Source organism: Rousettus aegyptiacus, unplaced genomic scaffold, assembly GCF_014176215.1.
Source record: "Rousettus aegyptiacus isolate mRouAeg1 unplaced genomic scaffold, mRouAeg1.p scaffold_m13_p_11, whole genome shotgun sequence".
Taxonomy (NCBI): Eukaryota; Metazoa; Chordata; class Mammalia; order Chiroptera; family Pteropodidae; genus Rousettus; species Rousettus aegyptiacus.
In genome coordinates this window covers 75666564-75692953 of record NW_023416286.1, presented here as the reverse complement: position 1 = coordinate 75692953, position 26390 = coordinate 75666564, and the positions used below count along the sequence as shown (strand labels likewise).

The 26390-nt window shown below is 32.7% G+C and overlaps 1 protein-coding gene across 5 annotated transcripts in view; it reads left to right on the top strand.

The window, feature by feature from the left end:
• The window catches only part of PIBF1 (progesterone immunomodulatory binding factor 1), a 146971-nt gene that overhangs the window by 65565 nt on the left and 55016 nt on the right, over positions 1-26390 (top strand). For all 5 annotated transcript variants that reach the window (XR_001595447.2, XM_016133400.2, XM_016133396.2 and 2 more), the window contains exons 11-13: positions 15466-15631; positions 17221-17371; positions 20717-20807. Coding sequence is in view for 4 of the 5 variants with exons in the window: in XM_016133400.2 (XP_015988886.1) it covers positions 15466-15631; positions 17221-17371; positions 20717-20807 (408 nt within the window). In the remaining variant the exon portion in view is untranslated. The remainder of the gene's footprint in view (positions 1-15465; positions 15632-17220; positions 17372-20716; positions 20808-26390) is intronic.

Here is a 26390-nt window from a genome sequence, read left to right as displayed (position 1 = left end):
AATGTAGTAGACAAATAGGAATAAGGATTTCAAGCCCGGGGAAAAAATCAGGCCTAGAGATAATGATTTGGGACATGTCAACATTGTTGAAACTTACTCTGAACTCTGAAATTTGGGAAAGGGTTTAATAAATATCTAATATCTGTTGTGGGTCAGATACTATGCTAAATGCTTTACGGATATCTCATCTTTCATTAATTTTATTCTCAATTTTTATTTCTTACTATTGTTATCTTTTAAGTGAGGATATTAAGACTAAAAGAGATTGTTTTCTAAAAATGTCATAGCTGGAATCTACAAACAAGCCACTAAAACTAATAATAAGTGACTTCAGCAAGATTGCAGAATGCAGGGTCATTATGAAAAGAAGTCAATTGTATTTCTATATGCCAGCAATAACCAGTCGAAAGTTAGAAATCAAGAGTTTTTTAAATACCTTTTATAATACTATCAAAAATATTAAAGACTCAATAGATAAAATTAACAAAATATGAAGAAAGTACAAGACCTGTACACTGAAAATTAGTACATATTGCTGAGGAAAGTAAGACAAATCTAAAATAGTGAGATATATCATGTTCATAGATTCATAGATGGGAACACTCAATATTGCTGAAGTATCAGTTGACCCCAAACTGGTTAATAGATTCAGTGCATTCCCTATGAAAAACTCAGCAGGTCATTTTTTTGCAGAAATTGATAAGCTAACTCAAAATTTACATGGAAATTCACATGACCCAGAATATCTAGAACAGTTTTTAAGAAGAAGGGTGAAGGGGTAATACATAAGGAACTTGTAGTCTTTTGGACAACATGTTGGAATATTTTGATACCCATATGCAGGAAAACTGAACCTCAATCTTCATCTTACACAGAACATAAAAATTAATTCATAATCATTTATAAATCTAAATATAAGAACTAAAACTAAAAAAAATCAGTAATCTTTGGTTAATCAAAAATTACATAAATAGGACACAAAGTATGAACTGTAAAGAAAAAATGTGTTTCTTACCAAATAAGAAATTTTTGCTCTTCTAATAAAAAAGGAAAAGGCAAGCCACAGACTTGGAGAAGATATTTGCCAAACAGATATCTGATAAGGGATATGTATCCAGAATGTCTACACTTAAGACAAACTCCCCCCGCTCCCCCCCAAAAAAGCCAAAAGATTCAAATAGACATTTCACAAAATAAATGACCTACGAGCAAAAGAAAAGATGTTTAACATTATTACTCATCAGGAAAATGAAAACTAAAACCACAATTAGATACCACTACGGCCACTAGAATGGCTAGATTTTAAAACACTAACATTACCAGATGTTGGCAAAATTGCAAATCAGCTGGATTGTCCATATGTTGCTAGTACGAATGCAGAATTGTAAAGTCATTTTGGAAAACGGTTTAGCAGTTTCTGTAAAGTTAAATATTCACATACTGTATGATTCGGCAACCTTACTTCTAGTTATTTACTCAGAAGAAATAAAAAACGTGTTCACACAGGACTTGTAATGTAAATGTTTAGAGCAGTTTTATTCATTATAGCCCCAAGCTGAAAACAACTCAAATATATATCAGCCAGTGAACATATGAATAAATTTTGGTATGTACATATCAGGGAATAATACTCAGTAATAAAAAGGAACAAACTTCATTTATTGCAACAACATGGATGACTCTTTTAAAAAGAATTCGTTGAATTGTTTTATTTCATTTACGTAACATCTAAGAAAGACAAAACTAATGACACAAACCAGATCAGTGGTTGCCAGGAGCCAGAGGTAGGATGAAGGAATTGACTTCAAAGCAGCACAGAGAATTTGTGGGGATGATGGACATGTTCTGTGTCGTGATTGTGGTCATGGTTACATGACTGTAAACATTTATCAAAACCCATAGACTTGTACACTTAAAATTGGCGAATTTTATGTATGTAAAATATATCCCATTAAAGCTGTTTTTTAAGAGGTTATTAAAAAGGTATTGCCAAATGGGTGGTTGTGCCGATATTCAAATCTATTTCTATATTTTCATGGTAGGGGTGGGAAAGTCAGCCAAAGAAATCATTAGTAGTTTAAGATCTCTTTCAAAGGATGGTGGGAATGAAAACGAGTACAGAAGAGGTCAAATTGCAAAAATGCAGAAACAGCTACTATAAACAAATGAGAAAGAGAGAAGGGTTATTGTTAGCTGGGAGGGAATGGCAAAGTTAGGTGAAAGCTGAGGCATTTTTTTCTTTCAGGACACAAGAAAGTTAAGCATATTAGTAGAGCAGAAGCACTTGGAAAGGGAAGTTTTAAAAATGTAATCATAAGTGATGATGAGGAAGTTAACGTGTTTGGTAAAGTTGAGCGGAGAACTAAGATCCTTCAAACCAGAGAAGGAACGTTCTCAGAAACAAGAGTACAGGAGACGAGAAAATTGGAATATAAAGAAGTTTTAAGGTAGAGAGGAAGGAATTAGAAGAAACCTTTCCCGGGTAGATATTGATCGTAATAAAGAGGAAGTCATCAAATGAGAATGCAGAGGGCTCTGAATGAACTGATAGCCTTAATAAAAAACAGCAATTTTTAGAACAACCGCCATGTATTTCAATAAACTTATTCCAAGCAGCAAATAAGAGCCAGGTCGTGGACTTGTTCAACATGTTGTCATTGATGTGCCACAGCTTCTCTTAATTCAACTCAGAGATTGACAGTTCAAATCAGAGGCAGGCCAAATCCAGCCTCACATCTGTTTTAATACAGCCTACAAGCTAAGAATGTTTTTTCTATTTTTCATTTATTGGAAAAAAAAAATCAGAAGAATAATATATCATGACACATAAAAATTATATGAAATTCAAATGTTAGTGTGCATAAATAAAGTTTTATTTGAATACAACAACACTCATTTGTTTATATATTGTCTTCGCCTGCTTTCATGCTATAACTGCATGGTCAAGTTGTTGCAATAGTTTATGGCCCTCAAAACCTAAAATGTTTACTCTCAACCCTTTCCAGAAAAAGTTTGCTGACCCCTTATCTAAAACATCTACGCCATATTTTCAACAGCTTTAATTAAGTAGCAGTGGTCATTAGCCATGTCCTCCTGGACCACTCACATGTCATCGATGCTCATTCCTGTGCATCTCTGTAGCTGGGAAAATGAAAAATTATTTGACTTTGAAGACTTAGTTCATGGTAAGGAATGTTACATCCTACTGACTAAAAGAAAAACTCTGTACTTCTGAAATTCCTATACTTTAAATAATTAGAACATCTCATGGGTCATAGGAAAACACAGAACGTGATGAGACATCTCAGCTTGGCCAGAAGGCATGTAAGGTCACCTATCATTTTTCCCTGCAACAGGCTTTTTTTTAAAAAAGGGCGGGGTTGGGGGAGGCTTTAGCAATCTTGAATATTAAATCTTATTCAACAAACACATGATGCTTACTGTAACAGCACAGTTCTAAGCATTTTACCAACATTAATTTATTTAATCCTCATAAACTGGTTAGATTGGTAGTATTATTTCCATTTTATAGATACGGAAACAGACACAGGTAGTAAGGAACAGGTGTGGAATTTGAACCCACACAGTCTGACTTCAAAATCCTTGCTTAACTTATATGTAAATATACTAAATTACATTAATGTAAAGGAATACTTCAGTCTTATCACAAGAACCTTCAAGGTCAGTTGAGACATATTTTGAATCAACTAACAATATAGTTTTCCAAAACATACTACCTGTCACCGATTTTTTTTTTTTTTTACTGTTTGAATCCCTAGATGACATTGTCATTATACTTTCATCTTTAGCCACAAGTATCCATTAACATTATTATTTTTTTTATTCTTCTGGTATGTTTTTGATCTTCAAATGAGATTAGTTATATTTTTTTTAAATAATCTTTAAAACCTTTTTTTATTATAGTTGTGAGGCTGCATTCCAGAAATAATTATTAAATCTGTGTTAAATGGCTTTGCTTCTGTGTTTGATTTCTTCAGGTGAACAATATCAGCACTCAAAATTTGCATCGATTGTGGTCTTTGCAAGGCAATGTGTCTTCCCTAAACAGTATTTTGCATTTCTAAATAAAGTAATTGAGAGACTTCTCAATAAGAGAGATTTTACAAGCAGTGGCACCCTTTTAGTCTTAAGGATAATTTGAGGGAAAGGCCTTATCTTATTTTCACACCCAGTATTGGCAAGGCACAGAGCCAACTTTGTCCAAAGCAAAATAACTCTTTTCTGTAGACTTCCTTTTAGGACATCTGTAACACCCTCCACCTCCCAGAACCTCCTTAAATCTCTGACCCAAAATACAGGTTTTGCTCTGCCCTTTGGAGAGCCTTTATGTGTTTTATTCTTTTGGAGGAGAGCCCTCACCTGTTTTTTTCTTTTGCGTTCACCTTTCGGTCATGACCTTTGTCTCTACTACCTTTTTCCTTTACCTATGTGTGTCCACTCTTACCCGCCAGTGGTGTGTTGCTGGAGATTGTATGTGTGTTTTTGGTACATGCTTTATTATTATTTTTAAATACTTTTTCTCTCTTGGATACAGGTTATTATAGTGTAAGAGCCCAGAAATTTGAGACAGTCATGGGTGCAAATTCCAACTTTTCTACTTAGCTGGACAAGTTGTTAATTTTTCTGAGTTTCAGTTTCTTTTTCTCTAAAGGTAGAATAATCTGAAATTCTATTAGAGTTTTAGAGATGATTAAATGAAAAATACACACACACACAGACACACACACACACACACACACACAGAGCAAATATAAACATAAAAACATTGAAATGCTAGGCTCCTTTCCTTTGTAGTGATCTCTACACGTGCTGACCAGCAGTCGTACCAATTCAGGTTTTCCCTTAGAAAATGCCGTTATGATTCATCTCTGTCTTTCGGTCACAAGCCTCTCACAGCCCACTGGTTTGGGTCTTGGTTACAGCAGGAAGAGACAAAGAGGAGGAGACAGGGCAATAATTAAAGTGCCAGCTTTCCACCAGCCTAGCGAGGAGGAGCAACACTTCTGGGACATGGGAAAATGGAGGAAGAAAAGTAAGGCCCATGATAGTATTTAAGAAGAGAAGGCATTTCTTCAAAATAATAATGTACTGTATTAGAAATACTTAATCTTTTTCATTCAATTACCGTTGAGTTTTTATGATTGTATTAGGTACTTTGTTATTTCATTTTTATCCTGTCATGTTTATAGCCATAAATAGATGGTTAAATAGATACCTTGGTATGTAGATATCTTCTGGAATTTTATAAGCTTTCCCATTTGATAAACAGCTGTAGAAATAAAAATATGATCATAACATATGTGTTAACTGCACTAACTGGCATAATATATTTTATATTTACCTTTTTAAAAATCTCAAAATATTTTATAGGAAACCTAATACATAGTTATTTAGTCTAGTAAGTCTAATGAGAGAAATTTAGAGACAGTGGAGCAGACTTAACAAAGTGATTTATTCTCTTCATTATGTTCTTCTTCTCTTCTGTTTTACATACCCTCATGATAGACTTCATTACATTCTTGTAGGCAGACTATGAGTTGCACTTATAGTCCTAATGTAGTGTGTATATTTTGCAACATTTTTAATTCATTGCAGAACTTAGATATATCACACTGTATTATACTACTTTGCTCCCTCTTTTGCATTTGTTCTAAAAATGTTTTTAGAATGTTGTCATGTCTCCTTGTATTATCTTAGTCATTAACCAAACTACATTTTTAGGAACTTTAATCTTTCTTGTAGCTCTGTCATACCTATCCTATAATCATTTTGGTTTCTTTTTCCGTCACTCCTGTAATTTGTTTTCATTTTAAACTGACAACTAAACCTAGAAATAATTATCTTACTTTACTGATTTTGACATTTTTCAGAAAAGACTGTTTCTTATCAGATTAGTTTATGAGACTAGTGTTTTCTATCTTGGCTTCAACTATTTAGTAATTTAATTTTTATGGAACCAAAAATGGTTAATATAACCCTATTCATTCAGTAAAGATGTATCATAAACTTATAGTATACCAGGTGAAATACTAGATTCTAAGAATCCAAAGATGCATCAAACAAGATTCTTCACTCAAATAACATTTTAATTGTAGAAGGCACCTTGTAAGCATTTTACTATTAGCTCATTGAATCACCCAGAATTCAGCATTCTCAAGTCTCAGAGATTTCAATTCAGTAGATCAGCCAAAATAGACCCATGACATCTATAGTTCTTAACAGTTCCACAAATGGTGCTGATGGTCATCCTCTCAGGCTAGATAAAATCTAGGAATCACCCTCACCCTTGGAAAAGGAAAAAAAGTCTTGCTCTGCTACCAAACTACTTGGATTTGAACCCAGAACTCTGATTTCTAGATCACTATTCAGTAGTTTCCTGGAGTCATCATGGAATTTCTCAACTCATTTCCAGAACACTGATTTAAGACTTACAATGTTTACCTGTTAGTAGGAAGTTGGTCTAAATAAACGATTATTGGTTACATTTACCACCCTTTTTGCTTTATACAGTACTTTTCATGTTAACCATAGTAAATTGATTTCCTTTCTTTGAGCTGTATATTATGGAAAAATAGGACAAAACTATGATTAACCTCTATTCTGCCACTGTTCATACTTGACACTCTTCATAAAAGCATCCTCCCAAAGTGCTTTTTTAAAAGACTTTATTTCTTTAGAGCATTTTTTATGTTCACAGCAAAATTGAAAGGAAGACAGAGGTCTTATGACTTTTTTAGATTCAGTTTTATGTTTTCTGTTTTTTTTCTTTAATGTAGCCCAACACTCTAAGGTATATATCAAACACAGCATGAAATAGTTTCCAGTGCTGTGAAGCACTGATAGAATAAATATTCTTGGTTCAAAGGATGATTCAAGCTGAATTTTAAGTGTTTGTTGTCATGTTGTCACAAAAGGGAAAACAGCTACTCCTTCAAACACTGTCATAAAATATTTTACTCTAATTTTATCTCATGCATGCTTTGATTTATTTTAAGGCAACATTCCTTTCATTATGTTTGTTTCACTTAAGTACTTTTATCTTCACATACCTGCAGTATGTATTTTTGCCTTTATAGGATGGCCAAATAATACTACATATTGTTTATCTTATTAATGACATTACATACTTTATTTGATCATGATATGATAGATGCATTGAATTACTCTAAATACATGCTTGAAATTCTTATAAATCCATGGTACAGTTGTTAAACATACTCAGCGTTTCTAACTCTGCAAAAAAAGATCTCTCACATTCATTTAAGAATTAGCTTGTAAGCCAAAAATGACAGATGTAGTATTACAGCTGAGAAGTGAACTGGTTGAAGAAATCATCTAAATAGCAGAAACATTTGGACAAATAGCCAAACGCCTTTTAAATTCCTTTCTGTTCTTTAGTAATCATTGCTGAAACATTGATAGTGGTTCTATAAGTTTCTCTACCTGCTTTCTTTTCAGTTTAGAAAATTCCATGATTGAAAGGGAATGACCAGCATCTAGACTCTGTTCCTGTCAATGAAAGGAAAGCAATTTCACATGTCTTCTCTAATATATATTAATTATTCTAAACATGTGTTCTACCTTCAGAACTTTCACATGTTCAACATATTCCTATCAGTAAATTTCTTATTACTTACAGTGATTTTCTACTAGAAAACAAACACATTCCACTAAGAGGATATTTTACAATATACAAAGCCAGTATGTTATTTGGATAGCAGGAGATTCTGATCGACCCTCCTTTCCAATCATTATATAAATTTATATAATTAAAAAATATAACCATCATTTAAATATTAAAGATACAGTGATGAAAAGTTATTTTAAAGAAATATCTGTAGATTTTCACAAATCTGCCTCAAAATTTAGTTGTAAGTTGTATTTATATAAATGTCAATGTATATTTAATGTACATTAATTTGGTATCTTCTGAAATATAGAAAACTACATAAATTTTTTTGCTTTCGCTTTTTTAAAATAGCAGATTAGAAATTATCGATTGGGTGTAGTAGAGCAGGGGTGCTTATTTCTGAGTTCAGAAATCTTCTAAATGTTTTCAGGATATTTAAAAACTAACCAAACAAATAATTTACTAGATATCGATGATGTCATGATACGTACTTCATCCCTTACTTGGCTAATGATACTTGGTTGGAAGAAGTAAATAATAGCTCAGCCAAAATTATTTAAATGGAATTTACTTAATTTTTCATTTTTTAAATTGCTCATATCAAAAAATTTTGAGTTGCATTTATTAAAATTACTTTTAAGTCAAACCATGTAATAAAAAACCAAGTAACTTTCTTTTCCAACCTCCCTTCTCCCAGATATTTTTACCTGCAGTGATACCATATCTTCAAGATGTATTCTTTTTTCTTTTCTTTATATATAACTGTAAATGTCCTTATATGATTTTGATGTATCCATGATATACATCTAACTAAGTATGTAAGGACTAAGAAGTCAAGTCTATATTTTTTAAAGAAACGTCAGAATATATGGATCCAAATGGACATGTCCTCCAGTAAAGCAGACATAGCTGGGGCTCCTGTGCCTTTCCACACACAGCCAGGCGGTGCTCTCGGTGTGGTTACTTTACAGCACATCCCTAGAGCAACAGCCTTTAACCCTAACAGCCTTCTTCCTTCAAGGATGTATTTTGGTTTTGGAAATTCAGACTTTATTCAGAGTAAAACCCATTGCATCAGATGGGTGAATAAACCAGGTACTATTATTTGGTGTGGAAAATGAGGTGAGAAAAGAGGAATAATTAAGAATAGAAAATTACAGGGCCAATAAAAATAATACTTATCTAAGGAGTTTAATAGCATAGGAAGGTTCTTAAGTTATAATACCAGAGGAAAAAAGAATAATATATCCTATAGGAATGTATGCTTCACATATAATGTACATAGCATACATTGTTATCTATGATAATACTAAATATTGCTGAGGATGTGGAGAAATCATATTTCATATATGTCTGGTAGGATTTTAAATTGGTATTGTCAGTGGGAGGAAAATTGGGCAGCATCTATTAAAATTTAAAATCCTTTGACCCAAGAATTCTACTTTATATCTTTCTTAGAGAAATATTCATTTGTCCAGGAAACATTTAGGATGGTCTTTGAAGTATTTGTTTCTAATTTTTAAATTATACCCATCTAAATAGTCATCAGTTTAGAATTAAATAAGCGAATTGGAATTAATTATGTCTACATTGCGGTCTCCTGAAAAGAATGAGGTACAGACATGGAAAGATCCCAAAACTCATTAAGTGATAAAAGAGAAGTTACAGAGTATATGTGACATGATGCCATTTTTAAAAAGAAGAAAAAGACTGATATATCCTTCTGTGTATAATACACATGCATTGTGTATTTAAAAAAAAAAAAGAACCCTTTAGGAAGATACACAGAAAACTGATAACAGTAGTTGTTTCTGAAAGGGGAAATGAAATTAAGAGTAGTGATAAAGATGTCTGTAATCTACATTTGTAATATTTGGTATTTTTACCCTAAAAATGGATTTCACAAATTACTTTCAAAATTGAAAATATTTACTTGTGCAGAGAAGAAAAGAAGGATAATATATGAAACTATAGACAGCAATTATTTGGGGGGCTTACGATTATATTTTTCTTTTTCTGTATTTTCTGAAATTCTATAATAAATATTGCTTGTATAATCAGCATGAAAATTAAAAAGACACTTTTTAAAAGACACATTGACTATAAATAGTGAAAGGACATTTCTTAAGGGGTTTATTAATTACCTCAAAATAAAAATGAATGCAAATTATTTTTAAACGATGACAGAATTGTTTATTCAAGTAACTATTTCTCAGTCCTATGAAATAGTAGCACTCATCCTGATATCATAAATGCATTTTTTAAAATTTAGTCTTTTAGTTACAATTCATATAGATTAGACTCTCTACTAAATCCATTATATAGTTTGGTACGTAATTTTAGCTACCAGCCTTCACATCAGTATTTGAAACAGAGGGATTGTTTCCTTCATATGTTTGATATGATATCTTTTCTTTAAACCGAAAAAGCCTATGTTATATAAATCTTGAATATGATATAAAGCCAGTTAATATTGTCTGATTAACCAGTTAGTTAAGTTCTAAAATACATGTTTCAATAAAGCCTGGTATACATGTCTTTGCTTAGATATTACCTTAACAGAGAGAGATGCCTTTCCTGCCCAACCTTAAAAAAGCACCACCACTAATATCGGTATCATTTTCCATTCCCTCACTTTGCTGTATTATTATTATTAATTTATTTGAACCTATTAGCATTAGCAACTTACATTTGTTTGTCTATCTCCCATCATTAGAATGTGAGCTCGAAGAGCAGTTATGGTATTTATGGCTCACTGATAACTATCATACCTAGCACATTTGGTTCACAATAGATATTGTTAAATGAAGTAGATGTTGAAGAACAACATTTTCTGGTTAATGGAAAATTAGCCCTGTATAAATAGCAGTTATTAAAGAAGAAACAAAAATAAGACTTTTGTAAAAAGTATTGTGTCTTGTGCGTGATACTCATTATACTTTAATTGCATAGTTGGTGTAATACTAGTTAATATAATATTACATATAGGTACAGATACAGCTATAGATGTGGATATACTGTTGAGAGCAAAGGGGAAAAAACTGTAGAGGTAATTGAAAACTTAGTAGTTTAGTATTTTAACCTAAGATGATTAGCTTTCCTCAGCCAGAGAAGAAAATCCAAATGAACAGTTTTTATCTCAGTTCTTAATTGGAGTAAGTGAATCGTAGGGTTTGGTTAACTGTATTCAGTGACTCATCCAGAGGCATTCTGACTATGTGGTGCAGGTCTAGAAATACAACCAAAATTCTCTGTAAAAAGACTGAAAATGAGTTTTATCTACTCAAAGTTAGAAATAGCAGATGCAAAGAGTAGTTAAGGTATGGATTAGTTATTAACGCAACCAAAATGAGTAATTTAAAGGAATCGAACATTAGCTCTATAAGGCCTTAGTAAAAGAATAAGTGGGAAAGGAGTCTGACACACCAAAGTAAAGTGAGATTGATATCCCAACCTGTGCAGTAAGCAGGATTGATTCTCAGTTGATTAGAGATGCCAACTTCTGCCCTTGTCAATTCCCTTTTCCCACAGCGAAATCTACCATCTACCCAAGGCTTGCCATCTGGAGACTGAGGCCCATCTCTGTTTCAAAGAACTCTTTTTACTCGTAGAAAGTTTTATCATCAGTCTCTGCCCCATTTGCTTGTGGAATTTAGAATTAAATTACCCTCCTCACACAAAGGATTTAGTGGTCCAGCCATGACTACCTGCTCTCATGTATTCTTTTATACCACAGTATTTTCTCTGTGTTGACCCAAAGTACCTTTCAGTACTTTCTGCCTAGCTAATCTGCCTAATGCCCGACTACCGAAGACACCCTTTCCTGAACTCTTATCAGTCACTGGAAGTTGTAATAGTTTCCTTAGCTTCTTTTGCCAGTCTTCCTTGTATAGGTTTTACTTCCTGTGCCCTTTTATCTACCCACAGCTGTCCTCCTGCACCCACACTAATACCTTTCCTCAACTGCTGCACTTCCTTAATTCCAAACGGACCAGCTCTTAAAATTTCTTAATGAAAGATGGTCCTGGAAATTTCGGGAACTTTACCACTGAATACAACATTTGTTGAGTATTTTGCCTTAGACTGCCTGTCTACCACGTGAGATTAGATAACTGAGTTCAAAATAAATATCCAGGTTTAATATTGGGGAAGCCATGAATATTTTGCGGACAAAATTAAAAGATCAGCTGTTTCTCATTGTAATAAGAAAGTAAGATTAAATAAGAGGCTAATAACCACGTGGTCTTTCACCTTAGTGATGACCTGTTGCTAAGGGCTGGGAACAAATCATATACATGGCTTGGCTTAATACATCAGAGTGTAATGAGCAAAACTTTCGCCGTAGTTTTTATGTAAAGACTGCTAAGGTAGATACTGTTATGAAAACTTGTTATTTAATGTTCAATCTAGTGCTTTCGTTAAAATGAGTTTTCTCGTTTCTGAGAATCCAGTGCCATGCTGATGTCTCTCCTGTGGTTAGTTCTCAGCGTTACAGAACATGTCACGTACTTAGAGTTTAATTCACCATAACCTGAGAACATTTGTTAGCATCTTTTAGCTCAGCTTCCTAGCTAATAGCTGATTTCCACCTTTTTAACGTCTTCTCCTTTATATGTCCAGCCCAAAACTCTGTTGCAATTCCTTCAGAGCAAGCATTTTATTCTAGGACTTTATATTACTCTTTTTACAGTAGTATGTGATATGTGGATGAATCTTATTTTAAAAATTTTTTTTTAAATTAAAAACGTAGCAATCCAGCTAAATTGGAGCCTGAGATGAGATGGCTATGAGGATAGTTGAATATTCTGATTATATGTTAACTTTATAGGAAATTTGATTTCTTACTGGCTGAATTAAAACATTAAACATAAAACGATTAACATGTAAATAATATTGGCTTAGTTCAAATAAGAAGTTCACATTAAGAGGATAAGATGAGATGAATCAACTTAGTTAACTGTGACAGATTATATTAGCAAATCAAGCAAGAGGTAGTTACCTGAAGTTATCAGACTAAGCTATATATCTGTTCCTTGCTTATAGAACTGCTTTTGCAGCTCTAATGTCTCTTCAGCATTTTCACAGGTCAATTTAACAAATTGAAATGATTATTATTAAAAAAGCATAATGATTTGAGGCAGATACTTTCATTGTATAAACATGGCAATAGATTAGTCTTTTAGAATTATTATTTAGTTTATAGAATTATCGTTTGTTTTGTCAGTTTATTAAACTTAGTATTCTCAAATTTCATTTGATCTACAGAATTAACATTTTTGGTTCGTCACTTTATTAAACAGCATTCTCAAATTTCTAGGCGATAACTATTCTTAACTTTTCAATAATACAAGGAAAGAATAATAGTGCTAAAAGTAACTTTTAAGTGCTGTATAATGAATAAGAAGAACAGGTAGAATCTAAAAGCTAAATCTTTAATTTCTTATTTGGAGTTTGCATTGATCTCAGAATTACCCACAATGTCCTGAATCCATAAGAACGCAGTTTAATCTTTTCAAAACAAATTATTTTAAAAATCAATATCACATTCTAAATAACTTATCCAGAACTTATTTTAGTAATGCAGTCTTTGTGTGTCCTATGGTTTAACATATAAAATAGGTATTGATTTCACACATTTTATACATTTATATTAAAAAGCAACTTATCCCAGGTAGTACAGAGACATTTTCGTGTCAGTTAAGAGTAATAAGTTTTTATTTCTTCACACCCATGAGGATGACTGCAATCAAAAGAGACAATGATAAGTTTTGATAAGGGCGTGGAGAAATGGTCACCTTCATAATTGCTGGTGGGAATGCAAAATAGTAACACCACATTGGATAGCAGCTTGTCAGTTCCTCAAAAAGTGTGACCATATGAGCTAGCAGTTCTTTTCCTAGATATTTAACAAAGAGAAATGAAAACATGCTTATGCAAAAACTTCTACACTCATGTTCTTAATAGCATTCTTCATAGTAGCCAAAAAATGGGAATAGCCCACATGTCTGTCAACTGATAAATGGATAAACAAATGCATTATATCCATACAATGGAGTTATTCAGCCATAAAAAGTAATGAACTACTGATTTTTGCTACAACATGGATGAACCTTGAAAGTATCAAAAGCACATATTCTGTGATTCCATTTATATGGAATCCATAGAGACAGAAAGTAAGTTCATGGTTGCGAGGACCAGGGGGGAGAGGGGAGTGAGGAGTAGCTGCTAGATAGTCATGGGCTTTCTTTTTGGGGTGATGGAAATGTTTTGTAATTAGTGGTAGTGCATAACTTTGTGAATATAATAAAAAAAATGAATTGTACAGTGAAAAGTAAATGTACATTTTAAAAGAGTGAACTTTATGGTATGTATATTGTCTCAACAACAAACATCAGTGTTGGCTTGTCCATATAAAAAAGGTATTTTTAACTAAAATTGTAAAGATATATATGTATGGGGGGTGTGTGTGTGTGTGTGTATATATATATATATACACACATATATATATATATATAATATGATTGATACCAAAAAGTTAAAAACACAAGCTAACATTCACCTTAAAGCCTTGCTGTATATTATATATACTAGTATGAATTCAGTGGAACTTCCACCAATCTGAATGTGAGTCGCTTTTACCAAAAATAAGAGTGCCAAGAGTAAAGTAGCCTATAGCAAATATCCGATGCCTGTCTTCTCTGAGTATACTTTGGTATTGTTATCGTCACTTACAAGAGTGAAATGACCTTTAAATAAACATTTGAAAGTTTATCTGACCTCAGAAATGCCAGTTAAGAATATCATGTAATAGTGGAAAGATCACTGCTGTAGAGTCAAATATAGCTGGATTTGGGGCCCATCGTAAAATATACAGCTTCTTACTGTTAAAGAAATTTTTTGCCATCTCTGAGCCTCAGGTTCCTCATCTGCAAAATACTTAATAGCGTTGTTGTAGGGATCTAATAACATATATCATGACTAAGGCAGACTGCTGTTTCCCTGCCCCACATATTCTTGCTGCTGCTTCCTAGAATACTTCCCACCACATACCCCCTCCTGCTTTATGCACGCCCGCACGCACACATATACCCTCCCCTTCCCTCCTCCTTCCGTTCCTCTCCCCCTCTCCAACCAGTTTAGGTCTCTTCCTCTATGTTCCCATTGAACCCAGAGATTATCCTAGTATAGGACTTAACCATACTCTGTTGATAAACTTCACATTTATTTGCCTGTCTTCCCCAGAAAACAGTTCTTTAAGGGGGAAAAAAACAAATTTTGTCTACATTGAATATATATATATTGACCTAGCACATTGACTAGCACAATAAATATTTGAATAAATGAATTTTAGTAACATGTCTAGTACCATACGGGGTTCATAATAGCTCCCTGAAAAGGTATAATATGTCTGTGATTTGCTTTCTGTTAGAACAGAATCAACCTGAAGCATTTTTAAATTTATAATGCGCGATGATTTATATGTTCGATGGAAATGTTTTTATTACTAGTTATACCTATAGAATAAAGACAGTGTTCCTTATCTGTGTTGTAATAGACTACTTGTAGTTATGTATTTATCTTTATAATGTGTACATTATGTACAAATAGAGGAAGTTTCACTGGTATGTTTTGTTCTCCCGACTGAGCATATTTCCATATATATACCTATCAAAATTATTTACAAACCCTTTGCTGAATAAATGTAAGTTATTAACTTCACAATAAAATGGGGGTGTGAAAAAATTGAAATAACGTTTATGTTTATATAAATCATTGAAATTTCTTTAGTCACATAACCATTCTGTTTCTTTTAGGTACAGAGAACTACAACTTAGTACAGAAAGCAAAATATCAGAATTTCTCCATCAAAGTAAATTAAAATCTTTTGAAAGTGAGCGTGTTCAACTTATACAAGAGGAAACTGCAAGAAATCTCACACAGTGTCAGTTGGAATGTGAAAAATATCAGAAAAAATTGGAGGTACATGAACAAACTTTTCTTTTAAAATTAGCATAGCATGTGAGCTCCATAAGCACAAGGTCCATATCATACTGAGCTTTATAAATATTTGTGTTACCTATGAGAAAGGGCATGTGTCCTTAATTTTAAAAGACTTCTTATCAAGAGGACATACCTTCCTCTTCTAGATAAATAGGTGGAAAGAAGGAATGTACTGTTTCCAAGAAAAGAAATGCAAATTGCTAAGAAAATAAATGAAAATATGTATTCTCCCTAACAATTAAAGAAATGTAAATTTAAACTTTTTAAAACTTATATAGGTCTCTTGTTTTTAAAGTGCTGACAAGAGTAACCTTTAATGGGAAATCTCATGCATTTAAAAAACAGAACGTCCCTTCTGGAGAACAATGTAGTAACCTGTGTTAATGTCCTTGAAAAGTTGATCTGGTAATTTTAGTTAAAGGAATTTTTCTTAAAAAAATAAGGGATGCTTCTAAAGATTTATATTAATGGTGTATATCAGCATTATTATAATAAAAATTGGAAATAACTTAAATGTCCAAGAGTAGTTAATTAAAAGATCTTCAATTAGTATGTTATATATTTTGCTGTATTCATGCACTGTATGATTGCATGCAATCACGTTCTTATGTATTTTAGCTTTTGGGGAAATAAACATTAAAAACAGCATACTCTCCCACACTTCTCATTAGCATGATTAAAGAACTAACATGTAAGTATTCATTACGTATCTCAGAGATTACATTTCTGAAAAGCACTTCGATAAGTAAATTAGATTTAAAAGATAAAGGGTCTCACAAAAAAATGAAGCCTTAGGGAAAAACATACAAATGATATTAAATACATACATGTTTAAAGAAACATAAGTAAAGATTGTAGATGATGTTCATTTCTAAAGCAGACCAGTGTTCAGCAGTTAAAACTAATTCAGGTACCTTTGGGGAAGCCACCTGAGTCATAATCTTCTGCAGCATACTCTCCCACACTTCTTCCACTAGACAGCAATCCACAAGCTGAGTTGGAATCCACCTTTTCCAAGTTCTATTTTCCATGGTTTAAATTTCAGTGTTATACATAGGAAAATAGAGAAGCACTTTCTAATATCTGGAAGCACTTTCTAAAATCTGAAACAAACACTTCACTAAACAATACAACATACAGTGCTAATGTTTTCTAAACCATTCTATTTTGTTATTTTTAGCTCGTTGCAATCCACATTGATTTCATGAGCTCGTAAAGGTTGTAACTTGCAGTATGAAAACCACTCTCCCATAGACCTACCCACTTGGTCTGTGGATGCAGGTGACTAGTAATTACTGTGTTCCTTTGTGTAAATGTCTTATATGGAGAAACACCTTAACTTTATTTTTTATTCGATGTATATAATAAAGTGCTTTGTAATTTTCAACTAAAAACAACTAATTTGTTTTCCTTAGACATAAACTTATTTTATTTCCTCAGTCATCTCAACTGAGCTTTCTCTTCAAATCTAAATCATTAAAAATATATATATATTTTTGTATCACGTTTTTGTCTTAACTATTACCCTATTTAATTCTGCCTTTGAAATTCTTTTCTTTCACTGTTAGGTTTTAACTAAAGAATTTTATAGTCTCCAAGCCTCTTCTGAAAAACGCATTACTGAACTTCAAGCACAGAACTCTGAGCATCAGGCAAGGCTGGACATTTATGAGAAATTGGAAAAAGAGCTTGATGAAATAATAATGCAAACTGCAGAAAGTAAGCCTCCCACCTCCCCAAATATAGCTTTTTATTTCTGGCAGCATAAAGAACCTGGTATTGTTTCTAAAACTGCTTTGGTACATTTCTTTCAAATATAATTTGTGACTTTTTTAAAAAAAGAATATTTTATATTTTAAAAATTAGTCCTAATTCCAACGGTTGGGATAAAAAAAAAAAAGAAAACAGTTTAACTATGGTAGATTTTATCTTTTCATTTATCTAATTCACTCATTCAACAATTATTATCTACATATGCCAGACTCTGGGGAAATGTAGTTCATGCAATAATGCTTGCTTATAGAAATTCCTAGTCTGGTCTACTGGGAGAGACAAATATGTTAACAGATAATTAAAGTAGTAAGCTAAGTGCTATTAGCAAGAGATAGGCAGTTCTTAGTAAAAGTGCACATGAGATCTGAGTTAATTCAACCTTGGAAGTGAAGAATACCTAAGAGGGGAGATGACATTTTATATGCGTCTTGAAGAACAGATAGAAATTCTTTGAATCTACCGTTATAATCTTTGTTTAATTTCTACCTCCTCTTTTTTCCTTCTTATTATGCTATGTTCCTGTGTTGTCCCTGACTCTAAGGGAATATTTTAAATTAATATTTCACTATTAACTGATGTTTGCTCCAGTACTTTATTTTTGTTCAAAAGTCAGAAATAACAGTGCATTCTTATAAAAGTGGGTTTAAACTTCAATTGAAGTTAAAGTAAAATTTGAATCTCTTTGAGGCACATCTTCTTTTAAAGATTACGTTATATTTACAGGCAAATTTAAGAAAACCTTTTATTTCATTCCTATCAATGTGTTTTTTTCAAGGTCAATGATAATTGCAGTAGTTTCCAAATTTATCTCACTGGAGTCAGAGTAATAATCTTTATCAAATATAGGTTTGATCATACCGTAAACCTGCTTAAATGCCTCTCTATCATCTTAAGACAATTGAAAGTCAAATTCCTTAGCATGACTTTTTTATGATTAGACTCATTTATCTTTCTGTTTCTCATGCCTTATCATTTCATATGTTATTTTCAAAGACCAATACTCTTTCTTAGTTCTGTTACTTTGCATATGTCCTTCTTTGCATATGGAGCTCCTGCAGTCATTGACTATCTAACATTATTTACATTTTTTCTTCTCCCTGAAACTTACTGATTTTCCTATATTCTTAATCTGTTAATAAGGTTAAAGCCAGCTTTTGTCAGAATTGATTCCTTCCTTATTCTATCTAGTTCCTCATCTCACCTGTACATGTGTTCAGCTGTCTAGAATCCAAGTTCTTTTCTCCATCCTCCATTTCGATTATGGACCATGTCTCAACTGGTTATTGCTATAACTTGTCAAGAGTTCTCTGTGCTACCAATCTAGGCTATGCTTTTCCTCATTATTGGAATTTTTTGTACAATATCAGCATCAATAACAAAAATCTATTGGTCATCTCACTTTCCTGTATTATTTTCTTGTTGACTACAGAATAAAATACAAATTCCTGAGCCAAGCAGACAAGTCCCATTCACAGAACTAAACCTACCTTCCTACTACCATTGTACTCCAGACTAACTCCAGCCACTTTTCTTACAGTAACTAAAACTTCACAGCTCTCCGTCTTCTCATATGCAGTTCCCTCTTGCACCTTCTCTGTGAATGACGATCTCCCCACATGTTCCTAATGTGTCTAGCATGGGAAAAATAGTGGCACTCGGAAATAGTCGCTCTTTGCTCTGTCCTTCTAAGCCATATATTTTTAATACCATTTACCATGTTGTATAGCACATTGTTTCTGTAATTCAAGTCACCACAAGAATAGTTAATACATGAGTTATTAATCCAATAAGTATTAAACTTAAGTTTAGGATGTCCATTAATACCTAACTGATAGGTTTTCTTTATCTAAATTTACCCCTCTCGCTTCTAAATTTAGAACCATTTAGGAGACAAGAGTCAGGTCATTTAAGAGACAAGAGTCAGGTATCTAGCTGTTAGCTCTAGTTCTCCTAGGCCCAGTCTGAAGCCGTGATACCTGATAACACTATTGCCAATGGCATGTGTCAGCTCTTCCTTCCACGTGTCCCTCACCACTAAAATTCTGCCTCTGAAAACTAATATTGATTCACTGTGAAAAATAGGGACAAATTGAAGGAAAACACTAATGAGTGTTCCTAAAATTTTTACTTACTACAAAGGATCAATCAATAAATAAGTGCATATTACAGTGATTGGCCTGATTAGTCAGCCTCACTCACTAAGGTAAAATATGTGGCTTTGTTTTAAATCTGAAACACTTCTGAAGGTGAGTTTCTTTTTTTGACATTAAAATAATGTCGATGAATAATATCATAAAATTGTTATATATCATTGACTGCTTTGAGTTAGTAAACCTTTAATTTTATTGCCTTTGATAAAATATTAAATCCCAGCTTATAGTAAAACTGTCATCGCATTTAAACATTTTACCTATAAAATATTAACCTGTTGGCTAAAATTCCTTTTGGGAAGTGGTGTAACAATAGCAGAATTTAGAAGAAATGGTTTTGCTGAATTTTTCTGTAATTAAAAAAAAAAGAGGCTATCAGTACATTCCTAGTACTGCACATTTTCTTCACAGAGAAGCCTTCTTAAATGCTTAATTTTATTATTACAAGTTATGATAAAGTTCTTTTGATAAAATCACAAACATCTTTCCTAATTAAAAATAGCCATTTCTTAAGAAGGGAGCTAATGAAGTTAATGTTATCATTCATTTTTTTTTTTTTAATAATTGCATAACACATTTCTTGCAAAAAGACTTTGGATCATTTAGAATAACACATATCTATATTATGTTTTTTAACACAAAAACTTAATACGTCATATGATGCAGTCCCTTAAACACCTTTTAAAAATAAATGGGGCAAGGGGGTGAATCTATAGTGTAGTGATTAGTACGTCTGCTTTACACACAAAAGGTCCTGGGTTCGCACCCCAGGTGGAGCCACAGACCATACCCCGGGGGGGTGGGCACCAGGCCCTGGTTGGTACTCCATGTGGAGGAGATGCCCCAACTTCAGAGATCCAGTTCTTAAGGGGAAACAGCACATCAATAGGTTGAGGTAGAAGGGGAGGGTGGGTTAAAGAGGAAGGAAAAAAAATAAAAGTAAATAAATAGAACAAATCCAAGCAAGCATATACTTTTAAGAAATATGCTTCTACTTACAAATGACCTGTTTGAGATTACACATTAGCCCTTTTTAACATTATTATGCTCCCTAATTCATTATTATGACTTCTTTTATTTTCATGTCTGCCACGGTTAAGGGAAAAAGTTACTTCACATCATACACTTTAATATTTTCCAGTTGAAAATGAAGTTGAGGCTGAAAGGATTCTTTTTTCCTATGGCTATGGTGCTAATGTTCCCACAACAGCCAAAAGACGACTAAAACAAAGGTAAAATCAGTGTATGTTTGTTTTACTTATCTATTCAAGCTAAATGTGATTTTACCTTATGCTTTTTTGATAGTGTGCTGAATTGCATGACAAAGTAAAGTTACTTTATTCTTAGTATGCATAAATATTAAATCGCTCACAAAATAAAACACAGTAAGTAATAATCATGCATTTCATGTATTTGTAAGTGAATTTATTGGTCAGTTGAATAGAAGTGTATATTAATTTTCTTATAATTGGATTCAGTGATGACACCCTTCTAAGTTTATTTTCACATTAATTTCAAATGAGTAAGAAATGTTTTTGTACCAATAATTTAGGTTAAGACTGATTAATTATGGTTCCTTTTTTCTCTTGTTTTTTTTATTCACCTGCTTCAATTTCTTGACATATACTTGAGAGAGCAAAAGAGAGAGAGTGAGAGATGGAGATAGCACATATACTGTGACTGAAGGTATAAAAGACGTTGGGAAGACCAGGAAAATTTTTCAAAGACCGTCTGTCTAGTTATCTCGTGAGATACTGCTTAAAGTGCACTGAGAGAAAATTGTACCTATATTAATCAGTTTTCTAGTTGACCTAAGTCCTTTAGCTCACCTAAATTCATCCCACTTTGCAAAAATATCTAACTATCCCATTCGCTACCATATCAAGTCTAAATGTTTCTATCAGACTGTTAAGCTCTTCCATGTAGCCCCACCTCTTCAGCCTGATTTGCCTCTTCATGCAAAATAGGGATAGTATACATCTCTGTTTTCTTCATTACCACACAAAAGAGCATTTCTCTTAGGTCATTAACTCTCATTTCTCATATTGATTCTTCAGCTAGATGGAAAGTTCCCCAAGGTCAACAACTACATCTTGTTTATTCTGTACTGTCTCTACCTAGTAGGTGACTAGTAGAAAGTCTCTTCATCTGAGTATTTGAGAACTCAAAGCTGCTTGTTTATCTTTTATATTTATATGAATTGATTTAAACATGAAGAGACATTACACACTAAGTAAGAAAAGCAACTGATTTTAACACATACTTTTATATAAACTGTAAAATGATAGCTCAGAGAATATAATGTCTTTATGGCTATCTAAAGTGATGTAAAATATAGAACATTTTATGAGAAGTAAAAGGATGCTTAGAATTTGTGTTTCTTGCTGGTTAAGCTAGATATCTGGAAAATTTTAGATCAAGGATGGATTACTAGCAAGTATCAATTTTTAGCTGGAAAGGTTCATTCTGTCTGATAAAGATGCAAGTATTTCTAAATTATGTATTATTTGAAAAATCAGTTAAAATGGGTTCAAATCCCATTCCCATTCTTTCTCAATTCTTTCCAAAGGTAACCTAGGATATTTTGTAATTTGTAACATTTCTCTGCTTTTAGGCATTATGTTGCCTGTGGAGGGATAGAAACATAGTTTAGTGGACAAGAGACTTCTTTGTCATTGGTAAATGATTACTAAAATACTGAATATGGGAATTTGAAGACAGAAGTCTATCCTCTATTTTAGCATCAGAATCCTTCAAAAGAATCTTGTCACAAGAAAAAAAAAAGAATTTTGCTATTGTAAGCTTTCTTTAGCCCAGCTACTGAGTTTCTCCCAAATCGAAAGTGATTATTGCTTATTTTTAAAAGAATTTCTAAAACAGATGTTGATTTCTTAAAATTTAGAGTGAAGATTTAAGGAACCATAACTGATTCATATTCCAAATAATCTTAAGTGTCCAAATATTTCTAAAGATTTTATCACTGAGCTATCTGTGTGCCTTGAACAAGTGCCTAATGGGCATGCTATTAATATCTCCTACCAGCTGGTGCTAGGCATTCTTCTCATGGTGAACCAGAGGGTTATTTTGAGGAAGTGCTTCTCAGGTCATCTAAACTGAGTGTAGGGAAAGTAAGTCTAGATAGCCAAAGAGGACATTTATGCATTCCTTCACCCATTCATTCGACAACTTTTATTGAGTGCCTGCTGTATGCCCAGAATTGACCAGTGGCAAGGAAGTTAGATCCCTGTTTCTGAAGTTCGCAAAGCCCATATTTGATTTCTTAATGGATATTTGTAAAGAAGTCAATGGCTTTGTGCTCTAGTTAAGTTTAATTTATTTAAAATGAAAGCAATTTAACCTTTTGAGAGAGAATCTATATTAAATTTTCATATTTGAAATTAAAGCAATGAAAACTTAAAGGTGAATTATAAAACAGCTCAGAACAGCACATGAAATAATTGCATGATTAAGTTTTCATTATGTCACCCTATACCAAAAAATATTAAAATTTCAAAAGAACTTATTTCCCAACGACTACACAATATCGTCTATTCATACTAAATTTAATGTAAAATCTCAAATATTCACCAACCAAATTTAAGTATTTTTGAGTAACACTTCATTGGAGGAACTTTCTGGTTATAAAAGTAATACATGTTTATTTTAGAGTGTTAGGAAAATTACTGGTAATCCTACCATCAAAGAAACTATTCAAAAATATATACAGGTATATGTTTTTCTTACATAGTTAGGATATTATTGTATATAATTTAGACATTTAATTTTTTATACCCTGAACATTTTCTTATGTCACTGAATATTCTTTAAGAAGATAGTTTTCATTGGTTATCTGAAACTTTAATTTTTAGGCCTTCTGTTTTTGAGTGCTGTATTGCTATTAATAAACTGGATAGCCACTGAAATTTTTCATTAGTTGCCTATTGCTACCTAAGGTACATTATGAAATTAAATTGAGAAAAGGGATGCAAAGTTTACCACAGAGCGCCTGGCATAGAGTTCAATAAATGTTAGTTATGCCAGTTTATATTAAAGTAAATTGCAGAGTTGATTTTAGAGCAAAAGCCAGTGTTCCAAAAACTTTAGGCACAATTTGAGTTGTCATTTAAAACAATTTTGTTTTAAAATTTTAATGAGATCTCTTGAAATAATTAGTAGAGATGCCCCCTGAACATGAAGCTAGTTTTGAAATTTACTTCCTTTGATATCAGTCAGTTTCTTAAGATATGTGCTATATGCCAATTTCCTATAAAGAAGTAGAAAATTAACTTTCCAAATTAGTTTGAAAAATAACTCCCAAAAATGTCTCTTAAATACATTATAATTAGTAAATAAGATTACTCGCCTTTAGAACTTTCAACAGAGATATGAACAATAACTAAATGTTGCGTTAGACTCTTCTTGGGACAAAGTTGTAGAAAGTTAAAAGGACTTATACAATTAAAGTAGATTAAAATAAAATGGGCTCTTCTTGACTTGACTAAACTTGAAAATCTGAAGTAATGTTTTTGTTTCGGTCATGATTGTTTTGAAAATAGCAAACAAGATTTTCTGGTTACATGTTTTGGTTCTGTTCTTTAACCTGCAGCACTAACTGGGTAACACCCAGGCACTCATGTGGTCTTAGTGTGTGCTTCTCTGTTCGTTTCAGCGTATCTGAATGTGGAGAATTCTCTGAAGGTTTTTAAACCTTTCAGATTGCAAGATTTACTGCATACTATAGACCTTTTGTTTGGGTTTCTGTCTAGAGCTTTAAGTTGAAACTTTCACAGTCGATTGACTTCATAATAAAGGGAAAAAATAAAGCAGAGGAAACTTTAATTTCCTCTAGCAAACTTTTGTACATAACAAACCTTTGTTTTTTCTCCTTTATTCTCATAGGTATGAGTTCTCAAATTTGTCCTTAAGGAAAGTTGTATTTATTTTATTTGAGTTGGTTTTAGGAATAGTCTTCAGCATGAAACCACTATTTAGTCCTCAATAAATGCCACCAGAGCAGGCAGTACAGGGACCAACTTGAAGCATTCTGAAGCTAGAATCATTCTGGCACATGTGCCCTTTTTTGAATTATATTTTCACGTCATGCTAATAGAGACAGAATTTTGACGTACTAAAATTGAAAAGGATCTAAAAGCCAAGTGTTAATTCATACCAAGTAACTAATTAGCAAGTATCTAAATAAATACACTGTTACTTTGGAACGTTTGGAGGACTCAGGACAGAGCATCAGTTCTCCATTGTGCTTTGACATCTCAGATATAAATAGAGGTCCTCCATGTTCACATTGGCTGGGCTATAGTATTTTGAAATTGTATGTAATAATCAGATGTACGACAGCCATTGACAGATCCAACAGAATAACTTCTATTTGGAGTCAAGTGATGAGAGGTCTAAGAGATAACCCTTGGCGAAATAAGTTTACCAGATAGCAAGTGAAGCTTTGGTTTAATTTTTTAAACACAAAACCATACTCTGTACTATTAATTTCAGTTAATGGCAGTCTTAATCTTGGTACAAGTAAAAATCATATGACAATTAATATATATATAAGAAAAGTGGTGTTTTGCCTACTTTAGTGTCTCAACGGATAGCCTGGAAAAGCAGTGCTTACTCCAAGTTTAGTACATTCTATGAAAAATAAGTAAATAAATAACCTTTAGCAGGAGTCAATTTCCCTGACTGTATCCATAGTTACTCATTATAAAGAATTTGGAAAGGATTTGTTTTCATTGTATATGAATTGTAGTTAAGGAGACATAAACTCAGCTATAGTTGAGCAATTCGTCATTTGTCTTGCTTTGAATTCCAGTTAAATGACACCCCCCATCTCTTCCAATTTCCAATATCCAAGATTTCTAAACAGATTCCACCTGCAACACTAAATCACTCACCACAACGACATGCCATATTTAAAGATTTAGGAGAATCTTTAAAATATAGAACAGGTGAGTTGGTATCTGTGACATTTGCCTTCTTCCCTTATCGACTTTATGTACTTTTTCATTGCTAGTTCAGAGTTTAGATGCTGAGCATTAGTTGTACTGCAATATTGAAACTCTGCAACCTTGAAATATGGTTTCTAGAAGTGTATTCATTTGAACAAAATTCACGTACAACAAAATCAGTCAGGAAGGATTTATTAAGTGCTTGCTCATTCTGTTGATCACACACTACAGGGAATAAGGCCCATGCCTTCATGTAAGTTGCATCTGTTGGGGAAAGATGAACATATAAGAAAGAAAATCAATAAACACTGCAAAAGACATAATTTATTGCTGTATTGTGTGCTAATTTGTATCAGTCAAAGGAATAGAGATCAGTAAAGGCTGGTATGGTTAGAAATGGAGGAGATGGAACTTGAAGTGAAACTTTAAGAAAAGTTGGACTCTCAAACAGTGGAATAACCTATCTTCTTTAGGCTAGAGGACCAGTAGAGTTATAGTGGAAGGCATATACAGAACGTGGTTGTGGGACATTAAGTAGACATTAGTGGAAAATAAGGTTGATTCACTTGAGATTATAGAAGGCCTTGATATTTTTAAATAATTTACATGTAGAATAGAATTAGCCATGTAAGTAAGATTTGGAGTGGCTGAGGAAAGGACATAAATTATTTTATTAAATAAGAAATACAAATGTCTGACAATTATATGAGACGATGTTTAACCTCACAAATAAATTTAATTTAAAATAAGATTCTGTTGTTTATAAGGTTAAGAAAACTTTTAAAGATTGATGATGTCCAGTATTGGCTAGTTATGAAGAAACAGGAGATCTTACATAAAGTTTATTTTTTC